The 26,292-nt window shown below is 43.1% G+C and overlaps 1 protein-coding gene across 3 annotated transcripts in view; it reads right to left on the bottom strand.

The window, feature by feature from the left end:
- Window positions 1-9,284: 9,284 nt before the first annotated feature.
- Window positions 9,285-26,292, bottom strand: part of grb2a (growth factor receptor-bound protein 2a) — a 32,494-nt gene continuing 15,486 nt past the window's right edge. For 2 of the 3 annotated variants that reach the window (XM_010872977.5, XM_010872978.5), the window contains exons 2-5: window positions 19,868-19,965; window positions 15,934-16,056; window positions 13,599-13,767; window positions 9,285-12,687 (exon numbers count right to left, since the gene is read on the bottom strand). In XM_010872977.5, coding sequence (XP_010871279.1) covers window positions 12,502-12,687; window positions 13,599-13,767; window positions 15,934-16,056; window positions 19,868-19,965 — 576 coding nt within the window. In that variant the 3' untranslated portion in view covers window positions 9,285-12,501. Of the gene's footprint in view, window positions 12,688-13,598; window positions 13,768-15,933; window positions 16,057-19,867; window positions 19,966-20,112; window positions 20,466-26,292 lie in introns of those variants that run through there. The other variant, XM_010872979.5, reaches the window with a different exon arrangement.

Raw genomic sequence — 26,292 nt, 5'->3', positions numbered from 1 at the left:
AGGGCCATGTACAAAACACAGGGGCAGGAGTCGAAGTCAAACGGGCAGGCAGTTGGAATCCAAAAACACAGATAGGCAGTCCGCGGACAGCATCAGAACAAAAGGCGCATATAAGCTATAATTGATAGCTAGAGTTCATTACCAGAAAACTCAAATACAGATAACCACTATAAAAAACTGGCAATAACTGGCAAATAACATGGGGAAATGAGACCTCACAATGTATGTATGTTTACTTCAACAGGAATTAACATGAACAATCATCCATCCATCCATCTTCTTCCGCTTATCCGGGGCCGGGTCGCGGGGGCAGCAGTCTAAGCAGGGATGCCCAGACTTCCCTCTCCCCAGACACTTCCTCTAGCTCTTCCGGGGGGACACAGAGGCGTTCCCAGGCCAGCCGGGAGACATAGTCCCTCCAGCGTGTCCTAGGTCTTCCCCGGGGTCTCCTCCTGGTGGGACGGGACTGGAACACCTTCCCAGGAAGGCGTTCCGGAGGCATCCGAAACAGATGCCCAAGCCACCTCAGCTGACCCCTCTCGATGTGGAGGAGCAGCGGCTCTACTCTGAGCTCCTCCTGGGTGACCGAGCTTCTCACCCTATCTCTAAGGGATCGCCCGGCCACCCTGCGGAGAAAGCTCATTTCGGCCGCCTGTATCCGGGATCTTGTCCTTTCGGTCATGACCCAAAGCTCATGACCATAGGTGAGAGTAGGAACGTAGATTGACTGGTAAATCGAGAGCTTCGCCTTGCGGCTCAGCTCTTTCTTCACCACGACAGACCGATACATCGACTGCATTACTGCAGAAGCTGCACCGATCCATCTGTCAATCTCCCGTTCCATCCTTCCCTCACTTGTGAACAAGACCCCTAGATACTTAAACTCCTCCACTTGAGGCAGGCACTCTCCACCAACCTGAAGTAGGCAAGCTACCCTTTTCCGACTGAGGACCATGGCCTCGGATTTGGAGGTGCTGATTTTCATCCCCACCGCTGCACACTCGGCTGCAAACCGTCCCAGTGCATGATGAAGGTCCTGGTTAGAAGGGGCCAACACGACAACATCATCTGCAAAGAGCAGAGATGAAATTGTGTGGTCCCCAAACCTGACACCCTCTGACCCCTGGCTGCGCCTAGAAATTCTGTCCATAAAAATTACGAACAGAACCGGCGACAAAGGGCAGCCCTGCCGGAGTCCAACATGCACTGGGAACAAGTCTGACTTACTGCCGGCAATGCGGACCAAGCTCCATGAACAATCACTTATTACATTATATATTTTTAATTTAGTAAATGTTGATGCATTTTAACTAATGCATTAAGTAACATTAATATTTAGACTTACATGTATAACTGCCTTAGTTAATATTAACAAAGAGGAATACATGTTTATTAAGACCCTGTAACTCATGTTTGTTAATATTTAATAATTCATGAACAAATGTCAATTAATGACCGTTATTGTAAAGTGTTAACAAAATGCTAATCAATGTGGCCTATAATAAATGTTTGAAGAGTTTGATGTGGACCTAAGCCTGTTACATGAGACCGATGTTGACAGAACCTGGTAGAGCTATTTTGGGTTAGTTGTGGTCAGAGTTGGGCTACTGAACACAGCTAACCCAAAATGTTGAGATAAATCATGTCGGAACATTTTCCACTTTTAATGTGACCCATAATGTGATCAATACAATTGAAAAACAAACTGAAATCTTCGAGGGGGAAAAATGAAAAATAAAAACCTTACAATAACCTGGTTTCATAAGTGTGCACACCCTCTTATAACTGGGGATGTGGCTGTGTTCAGAATTAACCAATCACATTCAAACTCATGTTAAATAGAAGTCATTACACACCTGCCATCATTTAAAGTGACTCTGATTAATCACAAAGTTCAGCTGTTCTAGTAGGATTTTCCTGACATTTTCTTAGTTGCATCTCAGAGCTATAGCCATGGTCTGCAGAGAGCTTCCAAAGCATTAGAGGGACCTCATTGTTGAAAGATATCAGTCAGGAGAAGGGTACAAAAGAATTTCCAAAGCAATAGATATACCATGGAACACAGTCATCATCAAGTCTCCCAAAAGCACATGGGAAATTGTGTTATGGTCTGATGAAACCAAGGTTGAACCTTTTGGTCATAATTCCAGAAGGTATGTTTGGCGCAAAAACAACACTGCTCATCACCCAAAGAACACCATACTCAGTGAAGCATGGTGGTAGCAGCATCATGCTTTGGGACTGTTTTTCTTCAGCTGGAACCGGGGCCTTAGTGAGGGTGGAGGGAATTATGAACAGTTCCAAATACAAGGCAATTTTGGCACAAAACCTTCAGGTGTCCATTAGAAAGCTGAAGATGAAGAGAAAGTTCACATTTCAGCATGACAATGACCCAAAGCACACATCCAAATCCATAAAAAAAATTGCTTCACCAGAAGAAGATTAACATTTTGGAATGGCCCAGCCAGAGCCCAGACCTGAATCCAATTGAACATCTGTAGGGTGATCTGAAGAGGGCTGTGCACAGGAGATGTCCTCGCAATCTGACAGTTTGCAGCCAAGTAAGTAGTGCGTAGAAAACATTTTAAAAGTGTGTGTTGTTTTAGTATTCCCCTTGTTACGTTACATTACGTTAGGGTATAGATGGAATGCTAGGGGCAGAAGGGAGCGTAGTTTGAGTTAAATAGAGTGGATTGTTTTGGGATTCTGTGATCGGGAATGGTGGGCAGAAAGAAATATAGAGTTTATTTTGTTTCAATAAGAACAAACAAACAAAGCTATTAGTATTACAAACCAAAGTATTGATCTTGAAAGCAAACCATCAACCAAAAACTATTTTGGTAAACTATTGTGATGTATATCGCAAATACATTCTTTGTCAATGTAAAAGAAATACAGGTTTTTTTTGACAGGGAATTGTTTTCATTGATAAAGCAATTGCGATTAATTTGTTTTATCTGTGGGTGCAGTTTTTTTTCTTTTGTTGATACCGTTTTCCTGGTTTTTGTTCTCAATTTATTTTTTCGCAGTTTCAAAGCTTTGCTCTACTCAGGATAACCTCTATACTTGGCTAGCCTACCTTTCTGAAGAGCATTTGAGAAACTATGTAACCAAGCAAGAAGGGCCATTGTCAAGGAGCTGACCAAGAAAACAATGGCCACTAACAGAAATTCAGAGGTTATTTGCAGACATGGGAGTCTCTGCTGCACTCCATCAGTTAGGCCTTTATATTAGGGTTGCTCAATGGAAACCACTCCTGAGTAAAAGGCACACTGCATGATATAGCACCTGAGGTACTCTGAGATCATGAGGAAAAATATTCTCTGGTCTGATGAAACTATAATTTAACAACTAAACCTGAATGCCAGGACTATATTCTTATGAGATAATTTTATTTTCAATAAACAGAAAAGACTCAGCTGACACAACTGATTTCACTGGTTATGGTCACTAGCTTCGGGTTTCAGGCAAGCCAATTAATTGAATATTTGGCGCGCGCACACACACACAAACACACACACACACACACACACACACACACACTGTAGTTCTTAACCAGGTTTGCACACACTGCAGCAGGGATTTTGGCCCACTCCTCCATACAGACCTTCTCCAGATCCTTCAGGTTTCGGGGGTGTCGCTGGGCAATACAGACTTTCAGCTCCATCCAAAGATTTTCTATTGGGTTCAGGTCTGGAGACTGGCTAGGCCACTCCAGGACCTTGAGATGCTGCTTACGGAGCCACTCCTTAGTTGCCCTGGCTGTGTGTTTCGTGTCGTTGTCATGCTGGAAGACCCAGCCATGACCCATCTTCAATTGTTGCCCAAGATCTCGCGATACATGGCCCAATCCACCCTCCCCTCAATACGGTGCAGTCGTCCTGTCCCCTTTGCAGAAAAGCATCCCCAAAGAATGAAGTTTCCACCTCCATGCTTCACGGTTGGGATGGTGTTCTTGGGGTTGTACTCATTCTTCTTCTTCCTCTACAAATGGCGAGTGGAGTTTAGACCAAAAAGCTCTATTTTTGTCTCATCAGACCACATGACCTTCTCCCATTCCTCCTCTGGATCATCCTGATGGTCATTGGCAAACTTCAGACGGGCCTGGACATGCGCTGGCTTGAGCAGGGGGACCTTGCATGCGCTGCAGGATTTTAATCCATGACAGCGTATTGTGTTACTAATGGTTTTATTTGAGACTGTGGTCCCATCTCTCTTCAGGTCATTGACCAGGTCCTGCCATGTAGTTCTGGGCTGATCCCTCACCTTCCTCATGATCATTGATGCCCCATGAGGTGAGATCTTGCATGGAGCCCCACACCGAGGGAGATTGACCGTCATCTTGAACTTCTTCCATTTTCTAATGGAAGAAGGTGTCTTTAATACAGGTAACGAGTTCAAACAGGTTCAGTTAATACAGGTTATGAGTGGAGAACAGGAGGGTTTCTTAAAGAAAAACTAACAGGTCTGTGAGAGCTGGAATTCCTACTGGGGTGATCAAATACTTATGTCATGCAATAAAATGCAAATTCATTCTTTAAAAATCATACAATGTGATTTTCTGGATTTTTGTTTTAGATTCCGTCTCTCACACTTGAAGTGTACCTATGATAAAAATGACAGATGTATATGCTTTTTAAGTAGGAAAACCTGCAAAATTGGCAGTGTATCAAATACTTGTTCTCCCCACTGTATGTGTTCCCAAAATGTTGTTAATGAACTTTGGGGAGTGGCTCATGAGGAAGTAAAGAAGTTCACTCATCTTTGATATTAAAATAGCAAGGGGCTTTACATTTTTTTAATGTTTTATAAAATCATTAAGAAACACACAGGAACTGAGTGAACAGCTGAGATAATCCATGTATTCTCACAGGATCTATAGAATTAGATAAATCTGGGCAATATCAAGAGAGGGCAAAGGCAAAATACTAGTACAGATTTAGGAAGCCCAGCTGTGAGCAGTAGGCATAGTGAATGAAGGGGTAGGCAAATGGGAAATGTGTCTGGATAGGGTGGCTCCTGTCCAGACCCGTGAGTCACAGCTATTCCTTTGCTGTGTGGAACTTGACAGGATAAATATAGACCCAGATTCATATTTAGTTTAAAAAACATTCCTCAATATTTTAAACCAACTAAACATTTCTGAAAAAAAGTAATACAATGATTTCAAGATGTTAAGCAACAGGAAAGTGATCAGATATCTGTTTTTAATCACACAAATTTCATAAATGCTGAGGTGAAAATTAAAATGCCTGGCCTCCCTTAATATGAGAAATTCAATAATGCCTGTGAAGAGGTCTTCATGGGACTACCAAACCAGACAGACTGAGACCCAAGACAAAATATGTAGACACGTGTTCATCTCTTGTGTGAAAGAAAGAAGTGGTGCCTACACATTGGAATAGGCTACTGTTGATTGATATAAAATGGAGGGTGAGGCCTCTTTCACTGACGTATAAAGGAAGTTATGACAGACGTCAAGATGGAGTGCCTGCTAAATGAGAAATGTGGAGAAATGTGTTCATGTGAGACTTTGTGTAAATTTGAGAGCCCTGCATTCCAGGAGTTGGAGAAGATTTTAATTCAGATGGGAGGTGAATGCCTGGCTGGGTGCTGTGGTGTTAGTGTGAGATGGTTGGTCCTTTTGGTCGTAGTATACTCCTCTAATGTAGCCTCAGGGAACCAGTGTTATAGTCTTAGTCTCAGGTCAGGACATGACATTTTTATTAGTTCATTTTGAGAGAAGCATTACCAACACATTTACAAACTTTGTACAAAACCTGCATATTAAATAGGAAGTTTTTAAGTTGGATGCATGAAAAGGCTTTAAAGTAACTGAGAAATGCTTGTTGGCTAATGGCCATTTGGCTGCCTCACCCATAAACTGCAAATACAAATTATAGTTATCCGAAGTGCTACAAGTAAATAAATACATACTGAAAATGTAAATAATAGAGCAGGTGTCAGAGCCGACGGTGTTGCAAGCACAGCCCACATTAAAATGACATGGTATTATTGAGGTTATTCACAATGAGGGCATTTCTCATTCTGCGCTGGGGAGAAGGAAGAACTCAGACATTGGGGCATTATTGTACTGAGGGATGGATCTGCCCAAGTTAGACTCAGATGTGAGGCTGTACCAAGCATGCAAGACAACCATCAGGTTAAGTCTGTGGATGTCTTACTCTGTCGGAGGTGACCTGAATATCACAGTTCACCAGCACTCTGCAACGCATGACCCGAACCTGTTACATCAAAACCATAAAGTTACCATGGATTTGCTTCAGTTGTGCTAAGGTTGTTGTTTTTATTGTAATAGTGTTGTTCTAGCAGCAGGTGGCGCCGACAAAACAGTACATGTATCCTGTACAAAAGTTTGAATGCAACTTAGTGTCTGTTCCGTGTTTCAAAAGCTGATGCAAATCTGTACTCACAAAAAGATTATTCCTGTTGAATGTTCTGCCCAAGGCATATATAATGTAAAACCATGATGACACTTGACACCACCCAAGACAATAATCCATGACACCACCCTGGAGGATGACCAGTAACACCACCCTGGGGGATGGCCCGCGTCACCATCCTAGGTGGGTCACTACATTACTCTAGATAATGTCTCCCTGCACCACTCCAGATTATGTCCTGCTACACCACCCTAGATGATGGTCCCTTTACACCACCCTAGATGATGGTCCCTTTACAACACCATGGAGGATGGTCCCTTTACACCACCATGGAGGATGGTCCCTTTACAACACCCTGGAGGATTGTCCCTCAACATCACCCTAGAAGACGGCCGGCTACACCCTGGAGGATGTGCCGTTACACCCAGAACTTAATTTGTAAATTCAGAGGTCCCGGATTACAAAGTGAATGCAGATGCTGTATATCTTTTGAATGAACGAGGTGCTGGATCAAACGAGCTGTAATGAGCGCGGTGCTGAAATAACTGAGAAAAGGCCTTACACACGTACTGATAAATGAGTAGAAAATATAAATATAATTAACAGAATACCATAACACATCCATAACTTTCATCACTGCCAAAACATATGTGTCCACATTATTAACTTTTGGGACTTACACAATCAAACTCATCTCTTATTAAACACTCACCTAAAGGATTATTAGGAACACCTGTTAAATTTTTCATTAATGCAATTATCTAATCAACCAATCACATGGCAGTTGCTTCAATGCATTTAGGGGTGTGGTCTTGGTCAAGACAATCTCCTGAACTCCAAACTGAATGTCAGAATGGGAAAGAAAGGTGATTTAAGCAATTTTGAGCGTGGCATGGTTGTTGGTGCCAGACGGGCCGGTCTGAGTATTTCACAATCTGCTCAATTACTGGGATTTTCACACACAACCATTTCTAGGGTTTACAAAAAATGGTGTGAAAAGGGAAAAACATCCAGTATACGGCAGTCCTGTGGACGAAAATGCCTTGGTGATGCTAGAGGTCAGAGGAGAATGGGCCAACTGATTCAAACTGATAGAAGAGCAAATTTGACTGAAATAACCACTTGTTACAACCGAGGTATGCAGCAAAGCATTTTGCCACAACACACACAACCTTGAGGCGGATGGGCTACAACAGCAGAAGACCCCACCGGGTACCACTCATCTCCACTACAAATAGGAAAAAAAGAGGCTACAATTTGCACGAGCTCACCAAAATTGGACAGTTGAAGACTGGAAGAATGTTGCCTGGTCTGATGAGTCTCGATTTCTGTTGAGACATTCAGATGGTAGAGTCAGAATTTGGTGTAAACAGAATGAGAACATGGATCCATCATGTCTTGTTACCACTGTGCAGGCTGGTGGTGGTGGTGTAATGGTGTGGGGGATGTTTTCTGGGCACACTTTAGTTCCCTTAGTGCCAATTGGCCATCGTTTAAATGCCACGGCCTACCTGAGCATTATTTCTGACCATGTCCATCCCTTTATGACCACCATTTACCCATCCTCTGATGGCTACTTCCAGCAGGATAATGCACCATGTCACAAAGCTTGAATAATTTCAAATTGGTTTCTTGAACATTACAATGAGTTCACTGTACTGAAATGGCCCCCACAGTCACCAGATCTCAACCCAATAGAGCATCTTTGGGATGTGGTGGAACGGGAGCTTTGTGCCCTGGATGTGCATCCCACAAATCTCCATCAACTGCAAGATGATATCCTATCAATATGGGCCAACATTTCTGAAGAATGCTTTCAGCACCTTGTTGAATCAATGCCACTTAGAATTAAGGCAGTTCTGAAGGCGAAAGGGGGTCAAACACAGTATTAGTATGGTGTTCCTAATAATCCTTTAGGTGAGTGTAACTCAAGCATTGTACTCAATCCATAGTTAGGCCTAGCTAACTACACCATAACATCAACATTAGTGGATCATGTTCATAAACACTACAGCAGTTTCTGGAAAATTTGTATTATCACCTTTCTGTTTAATGGTCAAAAACACTCTACATAACATCCATGGAGCTCTCCTCTCTGGGCTGTTTCGGCTGTTAGGTGGTTTAAAAATGAAAATACATCTGATTGTCTTCTAGACATTATTTCTAACGTTAGCTCACCATCAATATTCCACCACAGTTGGTAAACACATGCCCGTTCTGACGGCCGTGTTGCCGCGTTTACAATATTACAGTATGCGACCAGTCAGTAAGCAGTGTTGTTTTTTCATTACATTTATTTTAGTTCTTTTTGACCACTTTTTTGGTCAAACTCATGTATTATACTTATTCAGACAGAAACCCTGGTCTGTCAAATGATGTGCATGTCCCAATAGGTACAGGATAAGAGTCGCCAAGTTCCGGATCTGGATCCGGAGGTCACGGATCCGGCACATATTAAGCACTGGTTACACCACCCTAGATGAAGGCACCCTACAACACCCTAGAGATTACAAGAACTAAGGGCAAGTCCAGTTCCCCCTTTTTCAACAGTCACTTATCCTATTCAGGTTTGTAACATGTTTCCCATTGATCCTCCATGCACAAACACTTAGGGGTACGTCCATGTGTGAAAGAGACTGACACGGCCTGTAGCATACAGAGATGAAAACCTCAGATAAGATTAGGGAAGGCCGAGGTACAAAGAAGCCACTGTGAGATGGCGTCGGAGGATTTTGCATGCGTTTCAGACGGGAAGCCGAGATGAGTTAATATGACGGACAGCAGGCCTGTAAGGTGGTTATTTCAATGCACACAACTTCCTCCTGAAAAAAAATTATCTGAAGCCTACAGTGCAAAAAAAAAAACCACTAACGACACCAGTAACTTCATCATAGAGATTGTTTTATTGTTCCGTCTTAATCTATGTTCAAAGGAAATCAAATGCTGTGACAGACATTTGTGCATATCAACACGAACACTGAAACACATGTTTTTTTTCTCCGTCTCCACATATTCACACACCATTAAATGACATCATGAAACGACCGTGTGTACATTATGCAGACCTTCCGGCATAATGCAAACAATCACATGGTCCCCGGTTGTTGACAGGTGACACCAGTCTGGAATAACACGATTCAGTTGTGTGCAACCGATTGGACGTGGATAAGAAGAATAAACCACTGAGGGGTACTGGTTAAGCCAGGCAGAATGCTTTTTCCTCGCCAAACTGAAACAATGTTTAACCAGGCTTAATGAGTAGTACACTTTCTGTCAATCTTTTATTCAATCTGGACTGACTAAGGAGAGTCAATATTGATCATGGAAGTGGGAGGCCTAGCCTATCCAGGCACATAGAGCCAGCATATTTGGGCTCAAATGTTTTGGACTCTGCCCTGTTAATCAGCCCCTTGACGGCAGCTAAATCCACAGTCTCGTTGCGTCAACTGCACCAGTGACAGAATAAATGCATTGCTCACCGAAACGGAACCAGTCTTACCTGTTAAAGAAAAACCACAGTGCAAAACCACTGACCCCTGCAATCACATACACACTGTATATCAACAAGCCAAGAGATGCTTCCTGTCTACGTGACCCGACAAGGAAAATACCAAATTGCAGGTCACATGGAAAGAAAGAACTCTCATGATTGGCTGAGAATTCAGACACTACCCCAAAGAAGGGGATTCCCATGATGCATTGTAGTGCCTTGTTTTTTCTGAGTGTGACATACTGGACTTCGAACGGGAGGGCATTGCAACCACAGCAGGGTGACACGTAGCAAGCTACAGGTCATAATTGATCCAAATCAGCCGTCTACTGTGCCCCTGAATTCTCAATCTCCTACAAGTCAGAGTAGAACTTCATTGGAATGGCTCAAAGCAGTCCATTACAAGGAAAGAAGCAATTACATGAAAAAATTAGCATGGCCCCTTCAGACCCGGCTCTTTATTTAAGCCATTTCTTCCTTTCGTAAGAAACAGAGTTCATGTTCAAGAATGTTTTGTAAAATCAACAAACGTAGATGGAAAATTACAGTCAGACGAGAGACTTTTTCTTCGAATTTCAGGTCCTCTTCGAGATTCTCAATAGATTCCCATCACTGATGGGTCGCTTGTCATCCTGACCTAGAGTCAGTATCACTGGTCCCGTCTCTCTTCATCAAGATGAAGGTTCCTATTCTGCCCCCGTCACAAGCACACTGAGATAAGGATGGAGCCCGTATCAAAAACGTACAAGACTGGCGATTGTGACAACTCATTCCTAGGCTAAACAACACTTTTCAGTTACTTCTTTTTTTTTGGGGTCATCCGTCAAAATAAAGTCCCCCTTTTTGAACCAACAGAATGGACAATAAACAATGAGTACATGTTCCAAATAGACATCTATTCTAAAAGCCCTTTCGAAACGCTCCGTAATCAGACAGACACATGACTTGGTGCATGTCATTTAGTAGACAATAGACATCCACACTGTACGTTAACATGAAACCATTTTGTCAGGGAAACTTCAGTCAACAATACAAGGTGGCACAAAATATCGTTCCTCTTCAGTCTTATCGCCGTAAGACGGAAGAGACGGAAAACATAAGATACGTTTACAGATTGGTTCAGGGAGGTAGCCCATACCAATAGCAGGTGTGTGTTGAGAATGGAAACGTGTCATTGGCCACCACACTGCTTAGGACTGCACACTGGTCAACCAGGAGAGGCAGAAAACACTAGGGATGGAAAAGGCACTATCCAATATGAACAACCACAGGGTGAACTCAGTGATCGTGGCACTCACCAGTACATGTGATTACTGCCCTAACAAAAGCAAAACGCAGTTCTATGCAGATGGTGCCAAATCTTTTATCTGGTGTAATGAACAGGTATATTATTTTATTAATGCTGCATTGTTTCCTTACACAAATACATGCCAGCAGAACATGTCATACCAAGTACCAGGAATTTGTTTGGTTTAGATAGAAAAAAGTTAAGATTTTTTTTAACATAGTTAATGTTACTGTATTTTGCCTTATTGGGGCAGTATACAGTAGCTTATTTTTAAACAGTTCATTATGAGAGTACTGCAGTTTCAAATCAGTCAATCACTGGCAATCTTCATAAAGTCACACAGGCAGATGAAGGTAGTTTTAGATCATACTGAATAACCATAGTTGAATTCTGTTGTTTGTGGGTGAGGATATACTCTAACGAAGGGAGAGATGGCTACTACCATGATCATACCAGTTACAATAAATATGAAGGCTGAAAGCTCCTGCATGTCTGGTTTTCCTCTAAATATTATTCCTGTCTTGAGTGTAGTGAATATCTCCCTATCACAGGACAACTTTTTAGCTTGGAGCATGATCGGGGTATTCACGGGGGGAAAAGCTTTTTAAAACGTACAATACCACCTTTCAAATCAAAACAAGTGTCTCTTGGACTAGTTCAAGTAGTTCCCCCATCTCCCTCTGCTTTCTCACATTTGGTGCACAATGAACACGACCCTGGAAAATGACTCGACAACATTTAGGCCCACAAGTAGAGAAATACAAATATATTAAGATATACATTCACATCAATACAAATGTAATTTGCCTCCAGTCCATACTGGTTCCCTAAGTGCCCAAAGCGGGGTGGATATCAACAACACAGCAGACTGCAGTCTTTGGTCTCGGACTTCTTTTTCACTGTCTTGGTCTAAAGACTGAACCGTAAGGTGGTGATATCATGCGTAAAGAAAGAAAACAGAGAACATATGGGAAGAGTCTGTTGGCGGAGTCTAGTTATAGCCGTTCTTTTTTCAGTTTTTTTTTTTTTAAATGTATTTATTTTACTTCAACTTCTTTTGCAATGCTTCTCCACTTCATGTAATCCCTCTTCCTGCTTCAAAACGTCCACAGCTGTAGGGGCCAAAAGCATCTGAGAAATGATTTGCCTCTCTCGCTCTCTTTGCTCCTCTTCCCGCTCCTCCATTCCTCATTTAAGTGTCTGTTTCTGAAGTGTCCCTCAGAAAGTCCAGAGGGGGTGTCAATGGGAGACGAGGGGGGGGGGGGGGGGGGCCGCAATGTCATTATGTCATAATTCACTTAGCCAATCGAATTACGTCATTACATGTTTTGGTTGACGGGTGTGACGTAGTTGCGCGGGAACATGCCCGTCTGACCGTGACACGCTCCTTTCCACCAGTTGGGGTCCGAGTTGTCGAGGACCTGGATGAAGTCACCACGTCGGAAGCCCAGCTCGCCGTCCTCCTGTGGGTCAAAGTCGAACAGCGCCTGCACATACGTCGAATGCTGTAGAGACATGCAAGGAGAATCGTGGGTTAGATCAGGGGTGCAAAACAAGCTGCACAGGCCCATGTTATTTGGCAGAGCTGAAACCGTGTTTGAAAGCAAAGATATTGGCCACCTCTGGTTAAGAAACTGTCCTGAGTGTTGTCAGGCTGGTCTGCAAAGACAGAATCCTGGTTTATTAGGACGAGCAGTAGAAAATGTTTTATGTAAAACACATTAGGAACACATTACTTTGTATTATACAGCCTTTGAGCATGAAGGAGACTCGTCGTCTATTCAGCTTTTTACATGAAGGACACTTGTCGTCTATTTGGCTTTTTACATGCAGACTCGTCGTGTATTCTGCTTTTTACAGGAAGGAGACTCGTCGTGTATTCTGCTTTTTACAGGAAGGAGACTCGTCGTGTATTCTGCTTTTTACAGGAAGGAGACTCGTCATGTATTCTGCTTTTTACAGGAAGGAGACTCGTCGTGTATTCTGCTTTTTACAGGAAGGAGACTCATCGTGTATTCTGCTTTTTACAGGAAGGAGACTCGTTGTGTTTTTGGTTTTTTACATGAAGGAGACCTGTTTCGTATTCAGCTTTTTACGTGAAGGAGACCAGTTGCGTATTTTTATATGGAGACTCGTTGTGTATTTACTGGTGTGTCTGCAACCACGCTTAGAGAACTGCAGTTGACTGATAATCGGTAAGCTCTTTTTTGCATGATTACTTAAATAAGATTATGTGACGCAATGACATCGGATTAATGTCATAGATGTCAGGAGATAAGGATTGCCGATATATTACGTGTTATGTGCAGCACCGTGGACATACACACTTGCAGAAACATGTGCTTGTGTGTGTGTGTCGATCTGGCTAACTTCTACCCAACAGATGAGTGCATGTTGTGCGTCCTCCGCTCCTCACCTGGGGGACCTGCTCGATATCTCGGAGGAAGATGGGCTGGTTTCGGGACACAGAGGTCGAGCGGTGATAATCCACCAGGGAGTTGAGAGAATTGAACTTGACCACCCATAGGAAATACTTTCCGGCACCGTCGCGCAGGACCTTGAAGTGCTGCACGTCATTACCAAATCTGGGGGGGGGGGGGGAGAAGCGCCCTTCTGTCAGTCACTGATTTAGTACCAACAAGGTTACCACACTATAGCTGTCATCAATTCAACTGATTTAGATCTGTGATTATCAACCCTACAGGAAAAAGGAGGAGAGGGGGGGTGGAGAAAGAGAGGGAGAGAAGAGTGTGGGGGGGGGCATTAGAGAGTGGGAAGGAGAGAAAAAGAGAAGAGAATGAGAGAGAACAGAGAGTGAGAGATTACTGAAGACATCCATCTGGGGGCAGCAGTCAAAACCCAGTTAAATCTAGTTCACGTGGACAAGAAGGCCGTCCGTTTTTTGGTGCACTAGTTTCATAACCATCTGTGTCAGAGCTTCCTTGAATGATTTAAGCCCAGTTGGCCCAGTTTCTTTCTTCCCACATGATGACATGAGTTTGGGATTTTGATATAATTACATTACAGAAAAAAAACATTTCTTATTAGATTCCCTGGACAACTCAGGCAGAACCTTTTGAGAAGGAAACAGATCGAGCCCACGATTTGTCACTAAATAAAATGTTGTTTTATGATCTACTCTTCATCCACCTGATGAAGAGTTTGGTTTCAATCAATATTCGTGTCTCTCACTTATTCAACCCCACAGACCCTATTGATAATGTTGATTTGAACCTTTATATGAAAGATAATGCCAGCACTATATGGACATATGGATTCATACAAGAACTCAGTTCTGCATCAAACCAGTATTCAATGCAACAAAAATGCATTCAATTTCAGGCACATTATTCCAACATATCTTTGAATGTAATAATGATTTTAATTATGAACTTGCCACGCAATGGACATTTGACACCACACACTTCAGACACAGCTGAAGGAAGGTGCAAGCTGGCAAAGCTTTGAGAAAAGGCAGGGCAGCACTCCTATCAGGGCTATCTGACAGTGACCGACATGCCTCAGTAGAAGATAATTGTTGGTTAGTCCCGGGTGAGCCGAAGATGAGCTCAGCTATTTAACCCAATATGGATTTGTGGAATTGACTTTACATAACGACCATAGTGGGAAACATGGTGGCCAGAGCTGAACAGTCAGTTCTGGCCAGGTCGAATACTTGGCAAGCATTACTGTGAGTTGAAAAGGAACACTCCGGTAGAAAAGTTAGACTGGAGAAGAAACTATTTACTTGAAAGTCTAAAAGGGGAACACAGTGAGGTTGACTTAGTGACACAGGACTGGATAATAATTAACATACATATTTAGTGTCCATTTAGAGAATTTTGGCCTTAAGAACAGTCCGAGGTTGAATGTGAAAAGTGTTGTGAAATGAAAGTGTTGTGAGGTGGTATAAAAAACAACAAATGTATTTTCAATTTGGCATGATTTTATATGGGTATGTGATGATAAAATATCTAAATAATTACAGAGGAAGGAATTGTTTTCTTTTAAATACTTTTGTTGGCACATTTAAAAAAAAAAAGTCTACAATAATGGATCCTTTATTTTTCTAAATGTCAAAAAGTAACATCTTAATCATCTGCTTTGTTATATAGCACAACCAATAAACACATTCAATTGGTGTATAATTTCAGAATAGTTTATACACTGTTAAACATTAAGGCATTGCTGCAGCTAGCTTGGCTAGCATATTACCAATAACTTACAGGCTTAACTGCTTTCTTATTATTGCTTTCTTGCTTGTTTCTATAAAAACTTTCTAGCTACCAATGGGAGAGGGTGGAAATGGGCCAGAACGCTTAGTTCTCTGATCTCATCTTTGCTTGGGCTACAACCAAATGGGAAAAAGCTTTGCAGAAGCTTCTTTCCCTAGATAGTTCAATAAGGATATGATCTGCTAGACAAATATGTGGTTGTATGCCTTTTCAGATCTGTGTGACATCAATAGCTTTCAAAGCCTGCCCTAAAGGGACAATCTGTAATTGACACAAACATTATATAATATTCATCTAATGGACGATTAATCATTAAATGCATAGTTCTAGCTATGAATTTGAGAGTGGTAAAATGAATTTAGCTGCAGCCCATAGCGTTTGACCATAAAAAGGGCTGTTTTTTGGCATCTGAAACCCAGATACCCCCTTTGAACCTTTTTCATGGCATTTCAGATAAATTGGTGTAACTTCTATTATGCATTGTATGTATGCACGTGAGTGTTTAAGAGTACGTACTTGACAGAGAGTGAGAAATCTCCAGGGGCACTCTCGCTCTCTCTGATGAGGAAGGCCCCATCATGCCTCTGTTTGTTCAACATCTCCTCTGCCTTCGCCCTGGGGATCTTCCCATAGAACCACCTTGGACAGCAAAAACAACAAGTCATTACAGAACAGTTTCAAAACTCATTAAAATAAGTTTCAAACAAACTTGCAATTAAAAAGTAATGTTTTTACTACAAATTAAAAAGAATAAAGAAAAAATTACCCAATGGGCAAAACTCTAAAACTATGTTATTACATGGTTTAAATTTTTTGTAATAATGCCTATTTTTATTTGTTATAGTCAAAGCAGCACAAATCAGGATTGGACTGTGGTCTGGTTGAGACAGGTAGCTAGTTAGTGTAGTGTAAAGTGTTGGGTCATATGGATGACTGAATGTTGTGTGAACACAGCCTTAACCAGAGCTTGACCTCAAACATGACCATTGTAATGACTGTTGTGTCAGCTGGGGGAGGAGTGAGTGCAAAGCGACTAGAGGGAATTTCACGGGAAATTGTGGAAGGACAGGCTACAGCAGGTACTAACAGGTACGCTTTCTATTTTAACTAATAATCTGAATGGAGTTGGAAGGGCAGATAGTGGGTAGTGAAAATAGTTATATTAAATTAGGCCAGCGATTGACCGGCTAGCTATGTTAGTTTCGATGCAGTCAAGACCATCGATTTTCCAACGGGGGCCCCTTTTTTTTAATAAGACATCAGGTTAAGGGGCCGCAACAAGACAAAATGATGCAACCCTTAAAGCAATGGTGGACATAAAGGGCCGCACAGACGACCACCAGGGGCCACCTGCCGGCCGAGGGCCTCGCAGTGAAGAATACTGATGCATCCGAAGATAAATGTGCCAGATCACATATGCCACTTCAGACAGAAGTTCAACCCTCCATTCTGTTAAGCAGCTTTTAAAGTTCTGTATGTTTCTCTCCTTCTAACATTATTTACTACCCTGAATGGACTATGATTTCAATTGCGAGCAACGTGTTTTAATTTTCTTCCTCTTAAAGCTACCACCCCTAATGGTGAGCACTATCACTACTGTGCTCGCTTCAAAACAGTGATGTAAAAATCAAATGATCTCATCTACTTTGCATGGCAAATATGAAAACAAGCCAGGTTTTCATTATATTCAATGAGGTTTTATTGGTCTCTCTTTGCATTTGACTTAGTGCAGGTCATAATTAATGCAGGAAGGTTAAGGTACAGTTCCTGTTCTGATAAAAGAGCTTGGCCAAGACAATGACCACTCTGTATGAAGCCATGCCAACCAGACCTGCTACACCTACCTGTCTGGCGCTGACTGGTGCCCAATACCAGCAGTCAGTCACCAACCCCCACAGATCCAGAGGAAAGTGTACAGTATGTCTGTGTATTCTCCCCCCAGTGTGTGTGGTGTGCGCGCACGCGCTACTGTGACCTCTGGACCTCCCGACACCTCCTCACCAGTCAAATGTGGATGCTTACAGTTTTTGTCACGATATGCTGACAAAGGCAACACACTGATTCCACTATCTCCAGAGAGAAAATACAGCTCTGGAAAAAATTAAGAGACCAGAATATTGCAGCCCTGGTTTGTATTGATCATAAATGGCTTTTCCAGTATATATATAAAATAATTAACCTTTTTTTAAAGGTTTTCAAAAAGTTGAAAAGGAACATTTTGAGAGAGGAACAGAAGCGTTCAATTTGCAGTGGTCTCTTAATTTTATACCGTCTGTTCCTCATTCAAAACCTTCCTTTTTTACTTTTTTGTAAAGAAAAGAAAAAGAGTAGTGGTCTCTTAATTTTTTTCCAGAGTTGTACATTATATTCGGATTTAGATATACATATAGCTTAGCCTAGCAATATAGCCTTGCTTAGCGTAGCTATAGGCTACCGTACTTTAGCTTAGTTGAGCCATTCAGGCCATTTTAGCGTAGCCATATAGCTTAGCATAGCTATACTGTATATTGTAGCTTAGCTATAGGCTCTGTGTTGGGGAATGTCATTGAGGATTAAAGCTAGCTCTAAGACTCTTTAGAGGACGGCTTGTGAACTCTGACAACTTGACTGGGCTGGAAGACCTGATCAACGCCACATGTTCCTCAAAAGAGATTGATAATCCAGGCTTCACTCATCATCAGCACAGATCCTTTAAAACTGCCAAGAGCTGATTGCTTTAGTTTATTCTGCTAGGTAAAGAAGCAATATCTGTCTAAAACCAGACATCAGCCTGTGTAGGCACGCAACGCCTGATCCATTGGAAGCCCTAGTATCTCTGCCTTTACATTCCGGCTTTAAGACACAAGCTTTTAGCATTGAGCAAATGTTACTCAGACTTCAGGATGACAGAACACAAACCACATAATGCACAGTGCTCAGGGATGACGGTGTTATATTCTAACTCCAAACCCCACGTCTACAGTGCTCAGGGATGACAGTGTTGTTTCATCCACAGGGCTGCGCTGTCCCTGAAGTAACACCCTGAGATAAGTGTAACACATAAATTGATTATGTGGACACACGTCTATTATTCCAGCCCTTCCTACTACGCGGCGCGAGAGTGCTAGACTTTGTCACTCCAAACCAAACGTTACTGTAATGGCTTGGGTATCTTCTCTTTAAATGATCCTTTCTGGCATGGCGGCAGACACTAAAGTGGATGTAACCAGATCAAGGTCCAATATTGAAGTTCGGGTCTGGTCTACTTCTTAGCCCCATCGTCTGTCTGCTGGCCCGCCGTACTGGACACCCCCCCCCTCCCCCACCAGCTGTTACCCAATACAACAGCAGTGCCTCACCGCCCTCCTGTATTTAAGCCCAGCTGACCAATCAGTCACAGGATATTTAAGGCTAATGGACAGGCTCTTCCTGAGTGATATAATAGGGCCCTGTGTCTCTCAATGGTCGTGGGGCGTAACGGGCCTTTCCCGCGGGAGCGCTCAGAGTCGTGAGAGCAGGTGGTAGAGACTGGCGGTGGTGGGGAATGCAGTTTAAACACAGCTAATGGCCTACGGGACAGAGCTCCTCATTCAGCGTGGCCCGTGTGGTGCCTGAGGAGAGCTACAGTCAAACTCATTACACAGCCGCTCAGATACTACAGTATCTATGTTAACTACAGGTACGGATCCATTTAATTACTTTTAGTCTGGGTTATTTAGGAAGCTCTTCAGTGGGCCAGTTACAGTACAATCTGTCCGCTATCCTACAATTGCACAGAAAATCTCAGTAGCTCGACTCGGAAGTCATATTCTTCACAAAGTATAGCATGACAACAATGGCGGCCCGCTTGGATATAAGAGTCTATGTTAAGTCATGGGTATTTAGAAAGTCCCAAAGACACTATACTGGACGAGAGGGCAAATCAGAGACATCTGACACAGCAGAAACAGACTCCGGAGTAGGGGCCCAAATAGGCCACGTAATGAGGCCCATTTGTACAGAGCGAACAGGATTCTGGTATACCAAACCAACAACCCACAAGAAGCTCTGAGGCCTATAACCCACAAGTCAGCTCTAGAAAGCGGCCCTGCTTTCCAGGCAGGCTTCCAGGCCACAGCAGCACAAGGAGACCTTTCATCCCCATTATTGTCAGACCAGAGGAGCATTTAGCACAGCCACACGAGTTAGGCATACCCTGGCTAAAGTGCCTTTCAAACAGCTCTAACCCCGGGAACTAAAAGAGACTATGAAGCTACCTTGCCTCTGACATTTAGTCCTTTTGGAAGAAAGACTGTTGAGAAACTAGCACAGAAAGCTTCCACGATTAGAACACCAAAAGTTTGATTGTCACATTCTGAGCTCTAGGTAAAACAGGGGTACAGAGGATACAACTAGGTGATACAAGTAATCCTAACTTTCAACAAATACAGAAATTCTGGCAGGACTACAGTTTTTCTGATCATACACTTACGGGTGTCCCTTCATTTCTATGTAGTTCTTGGGGATGAAGCCTTCCTTGCCATTCAGCTCAGCCTTGTACCAGTTCTGGTCACATTCTTCATTCAAAACCTGCAGAAACAAAACGGCAAATAAAGAGTTAAGTTCTGGAGTCTCAATGGGCTGTAAGCATGGCCTAGACAAACAGAAGACCACAAATCATAGATGAACTCAGTGACTGTAGTGTTATGATGTGTGGAGACTTGGAGATGAGCTCACCACAGACGGAACCCTTGTAGTACTTAATTTAAGGAAAGACTGCATCCCACACAACCTACATTAACGCCATCACAGCAGAGATTAAGAGAATTAAGAGAAGCACGCCCATTGAAGTATCGAGAAACATCACAGAGATCCTCTATTTTATGGTAGCAATGTACAGTCCAGACACACTCCCATACATCCACACTCTACGCTATCCAGGTTGGATGATAGTCCAGCCAGACAGTCCTCTCACAGGCTCCACGTGTCTGTCCAAAACCAGGCCAGTCAACCTAAATGTGATCATCTGGACTCACCACAGTGCGCCCGGGGGGACCAGGCCAGACAGCCACCGCCGCCCTGCGACAGAGCGAGACCGCCTCCTGTCCCCCTCCCGTCCTGCCCCCACCGAGAGTCCATCTGTCACAGGCAATCTGGGCTCGGGTCCATCAGCATCACCAACTTACATTAGCTTTCAGTAACGGGGCCAGAGATCTCCCTTGGAGACAACAGCCAAACACTCGGGGGATGGTTACATGTGATTTTAGGGCTTGGGTGTGGGATTCTATTCTGGGATTTTATTGTGAGCGAGGAGTTGCTGTTCCTGGACAAGTTGGTTTTGGAGTGAAAATTGCATATCTTGGCCTATAACATTGACGTCTACCTAGAGCAGATATAATATCCCACCTTTTTGCTCTGTATCGGTCTGTTGCCAAACCAGGTCCCCCTCAGTGGGAACCTGAGGCATATAGTGTCCCTCACACATGGTTAAGTACACCGATGTGGCCAGGGAGTGGGCATTGTCTTCCACACTGACCAGTCATCTTAGTGGAGAGAAATGGCCGCCAAGGTCCAAGTCTTCACTGGTCTCAGTAAACACCCCATTAATTCACACACACCCCCCCACACACACCCCACACACACACCCCCCACACACACCCCACACACACACCCACCCCCCACACACACCCCCCCCCCCCACACACACACACCCACCCCCCACACACACACACACACCCACACCCCCCACACACACACACACACACACCCCCCACACACACACACACACACACCCCCCACACACACACACACACACCCCCCACACACACACCCCCCCCCCCCCACACACACCCCCCCCCCCCACACACACACCCCCCCCCCACACACACACCCCCCCCCACACACACACCCCCCCCGACACACACACCCCCCCCGACACACACACCCCCCCCGACACACACACACCCCCCCCCACACCGCCCCCCCCCCCACACACACCCCCCCCACACATACACACACACACACACACACACACACACACACACACACACACACACACACACACACACACACACACACACACACACACACACACACACACACACACACACCCCCCCCCCACACATACACACACACACACACACACACACACACCCCCCCCACACACCCCCCCCCACACACACCCCCCCCACACATACACACACACACACACACACACACACACACCCCCCCCCCACACACACACACACACACACCCACACACCCCCACACACACACACACACCCCCACACACACACACACACCCACCCCCCACACACACACACACACACACCCCCACACACACACACACCCCCACACACCCCCACACAGCCACTCATCCCTGTCCAGTGAAATTAACTGCTACTGTAAACAAAGAATATGTAAAACAATGAACCAAACACGGAAAAAAGGCCATGGGTTATATTTTTAGCTTACTAATGTAATTAAGCGGGTTATACATTTATAGGCTGTCGTGATGTACTTTTTGGGGTAAATTTTACATTGGAGCTTACTGGTCTGGTGATTCCTACACTGATTTCTAAGTGTGTTCTATTATTCATCAGCAATATTTGCTAAAAATGAACTAGAACCTGGAACCAGTGTTGTACCAGTTTACCTAATTTTCCCGTGGAGAAAAATCTGCATATGCAAAATCTGCCCCAATTACTGTTCTTTCCCTTTAAATCCCCCAGTGGCAGAGATAATGGTTGGACAAAAAAGCACACACACAGAAAACGTGGCAGATTATAAGTGGGTGGATACCCCTATTACATTGCTGGTGTGTGCGCACGCATGCATGCTGGCGTGCGTGTATTTATAGGCCTGAATACCATCACCAGTATTTCAAGGTGGTAACTGGATAACAAACAAACAGCTGTCCAGTCGACTCTACCATTGGAGTATACCCCTGCCCTCTCAAGGCTTCCTGATCAACTAGTGTTTCCCCTATAGGATATTTCAGCAGCGGTGTCAGAGCTAGCATGTCAGTGGACGTGGCCAATGATACGGTTCAAGGCTATCCTTTTGGATTCAGAAACAAAAGTTTCCATTTTAAATCCAATTGCCCAAAATTGTACATACTTTGCAATGGAAAGTGTGTGGTTTGCCATGGATAATGCTGTGTTCAAATGCTATGTGAGTGACTGACAAAAAGGAAGACAAAAAGAGAGAGTATAAAAAGAGAGCGCGGTAGAGAGGAAGACAGAGAGGGTGTCAGAGATAAGCATAGATATTCAACAGTTGTCCTATCAGTTAGAAAGTTCTCATAGATTATCTGGTTTTAGTCTATATATTTTACAAAGAAAACATGTTACCATTCTTGAAATTGTATTTAAAAGAAAATTTGCAAATAAGATGTATTTATTCGAGTGGTGACCGTGATTTTAAAGCAGGGGCCGACCCCTGTCAAAGGAATATATTGTAAACACTATGCCATGGTCAAGTGGACACACACCACACAGTCATCTACCAGCTGTCCCTCAGTCTGCACCTCTCACAGCACGGCCAGTAACTGTGTGTGTGTGTGTGTGTGTGTGTGTGTGTGTGTGTGTGTGTGTGTGTGTTGCTAACACTGGTTGACTGTCTCTCTAAACTCTGTGTGACCTGACACTCCTGAACACAGTAATAACTATGCAAATATTAAGGGCACAGGAGACAGAGACAGACAACCACAGCAGAGACAGGAGTTACACCAGACAACCACAGCAGAGACAGGAGTTACACCAGACAACCACATTTGGTTTAAAATCAAAACATAATTCAACTCAATTCACTTTATTGGCATGACTCACATGTGTACATCTTGCCAAAGTACAATGTTTGAACAAAATATTAACAATAATAAATAAAAAAGGGTGTGTGTGAGGGGTTAATCAATCGATGAAGTGAAACATGACCCGAGTCTTCATACTACTCTTATGACATATCCTCATATCTTGAGTTAGAGAATTTAAATCACAACCATGGTAAGGATCTGCTCCAGCTATGCAGAAGCCTGTGCATTGTTAATCAAAGGGTATGAGGGGACCCTTTAACTTCAAGACATACATGTTGACCAGCTCTTGGGAGTAGTGCAGTTGATTATATGATCAAAATTGGAAACAAACTTAAATTAAAACATGTACAAAGACCAGTAAGCTATTGAATATTAATTTAGACAGATGGGCCCAAAATAGGACAGACGAACACCAAAAATCAAAGTTAACTCAAGAAATTCAATGACTATTGGACACTTGGAAGAATCTTACCCTCACAGCACTGAAACAATAAATACTGCAACAGAAAAAAAAATAAGTCACTACAATGACTTTGAAACCATAAAAGAAGAAAATCTAATACATAATGGGTGAAAAAAACAAATGTGGCTGTTAAATATAAAAGTATTTCTGAAGCAATCTTTGTCTTTCTGAAGGACAAAGACGGAGAGACAGACAAAGACGGAGAGACAGACAAAGACGGAGAGACAGACAAAGACGGAGAGACAGACAAAGACGGAGAGACATTCAGACGGGGTGGGAGGGGGTTGAGAGGGAGTGACACACACCCAGCTGCTCAGTAGTGGTGAGTCACCATGTGCTCCGTCACAGTTGGTGCCCTGAGGGCCGTGTTGGCCGGAGCAGAACTCTAGACTGACGGCCAGTGATAAAGAGACGAGAGCTGCTGTAACCTTGTCAGGTGTCAGAGCCAATCTGCTATCAAAGGAGACGTGTGAAGCATGACTCACCGTTGGGGCAAGTGGTGGCTATAGCTGTATGCTGCTTGTCAAGGCGAGGATGAGCTTATGGGTGTGTGTGTGTGTGTGTGTGTGTAAGACAGAGGGGCAGAAAGAGAGATCTAGGAGTATGTGTATGTACAAGTGCATTAGTGTGTTTGCTTCTCCGTGTGTACGCACACACACGCATGCGTGCGTGCATTTGTAGGAGGGTAGTGGAGAGGAAATGAGGGAGATAATGACTCCCCTCTCCCTCCCCCCCAAGAGTGTCGGGAGCTCCAGCTGCTGATAAGTCATTACGCTAATGCCAGGAAAGCAGGAGCTGACGAGAGAGGCAGAGAGAGAGAGAGAGAGAGAGAGAGAGAGAGAGAGAGGGGGGCAGAGAGAGAGAAAGAGAGAGAGCGAGAGATCTGTAACGGCATCTTGGCTACCAACAGGGCATCTCGGCTACTCGGTAGGGCATCTCGGCTACTCGGTGGGGCATCTCGGCTACTCGGTGGGGCATCTCGGCTACTCGGTGGGGCATCTCGGCTACTTCAATATTTATAGGGCCTCTTTGCACTCTGGACTTAGAAATATTTCTCATTCATGTCAATGGGCCATTACAGCTTTATATGAAAAAATACACATGACCAAACATTATTCCTTGTAAGATTACATATCTCTCCTGTCTATTTGTAATGATGCCCTGTAAATTACAAATCATTAAAACTAGAAAACTGTAATACAATTAAACAAAAATTCATTGACTCCATTAACCTAACCCTAATTCACAAAACTAAATTGATGTTAATAGATATTTTAGAACATTCTATGAGATGGTATTTAAAGTGGAGAGGACAAAAACATACCTTCATTGCTGTTAGAACCATGTCTTATCATTCCAATGGGGCCATTACCATAAATAACCCTGACTAGAAAAAACTGGCAATGCTGCCAAAACAACAATTGTCAACATTTGGAAGTAATGGCAAAAGTAGCATACCTTTAACCTGTTCAATACCCAAGATAATGTAACAAATCTACAAATTCGTTATATGGGAGTATTAAATCTAGCAACTCCACACAATTTTCTGTAGGTTGGAACCAGATCAGACAATTCAAGCTATTTCAGCAACTCCTTCAAGACTAGTTTCTAGGTGACATATTCTAAGAAATAATCTCAACTCCCAAGCTTTCATATTTTACACAGAGGTCAGGGGTCGTTCCAGGTTGGGGTCATTCCAATTTAATGCTTTGCAGGTTACTTTTCAGGATCAATAACTAAATAATTCCACAGTAGAATTGTCTGATCTGGTTCCAACCTATAGAGAACAGTGTGGAGTTGCTAGATTTAATCCTCCCAAAATGTTACCTATTGTTATTTTGATATTGTTGCATGTTTAGTGCAGTCATAAAAAGTTAACAGTGTATGGAGATTTTGACAATAATTATATATATTTTTGGCCATATCTTGGCCTTAGATAAAGATATAGCCAAGCAATTTCAGCTACTCCTTCAGACTTAGCCCCCAGTTGACATATCCAAAGCGGTCTCAGCTAGTCAACATTGTATATACATCTTGATAACTATTTAATGACATTTTAGCTTAAAACCACTTCACCCATTTCTTCAGACATAGCCCACTGTTGACATATCCAAAGCACCAGTCTCAACTGTTAAGCGTTCATATTTTTCACAGAGGTCAGGGGTTGTTTAATATGAATGAATTGAACAATTTCAAGGGAAATTTGCAGGATCAATGACATCAAAACTCCACAATAATATTGACTCATACTGTAATATCTTGTAGATACAAGTGTCTAGTAAATATGTTACCAGGTAGGAAATGTTACCTATTGTTGCTTTTGCTGCATTGTCTGCTTTGTGCATTTAGGGACATTTATGGTGTGGGTTAAGATAGGTCTCCTAGAGGCCCTATTGGGTTGTAAAGGTATGATTATCTGAGAACATTAAAATTATGTTGTTTACATTTGCACTTCTCATGCTATGTCATAGCATGTTCTAAATCATCTATCAATATACAGCTGGAAAAATAGAGTTAAGATATTGTTTTAGATCATTTTGTGAAATAGAGTTAGGGTTAGAATTTAGAGAGATCTCAAAGCCCTATTGGGATGTAAATGGATGATTATCGGACAAAAAAAACTAAAAGGTAACTTTCATTC

The sequence above is a fragment of the Esox lucius genome, chromosome 9 (genome assembly GCF_011004845.1).
Source record: "Esox lucius isolate fEsoLuc1 chromosome 9, fEsoLuc1.pri, whole genome shotgun sequence".
In the NCBI taxonomy this organism is placed as follows: domain Eukaryota; kingdom Metazoa; phylum Chordata; class Actinopteri; order Esociformes; family Esocidae; genus Esox; species Esox lucius.
This window is presented reverse-complemented; position numbering and strand designations above follow the sequence as displayed.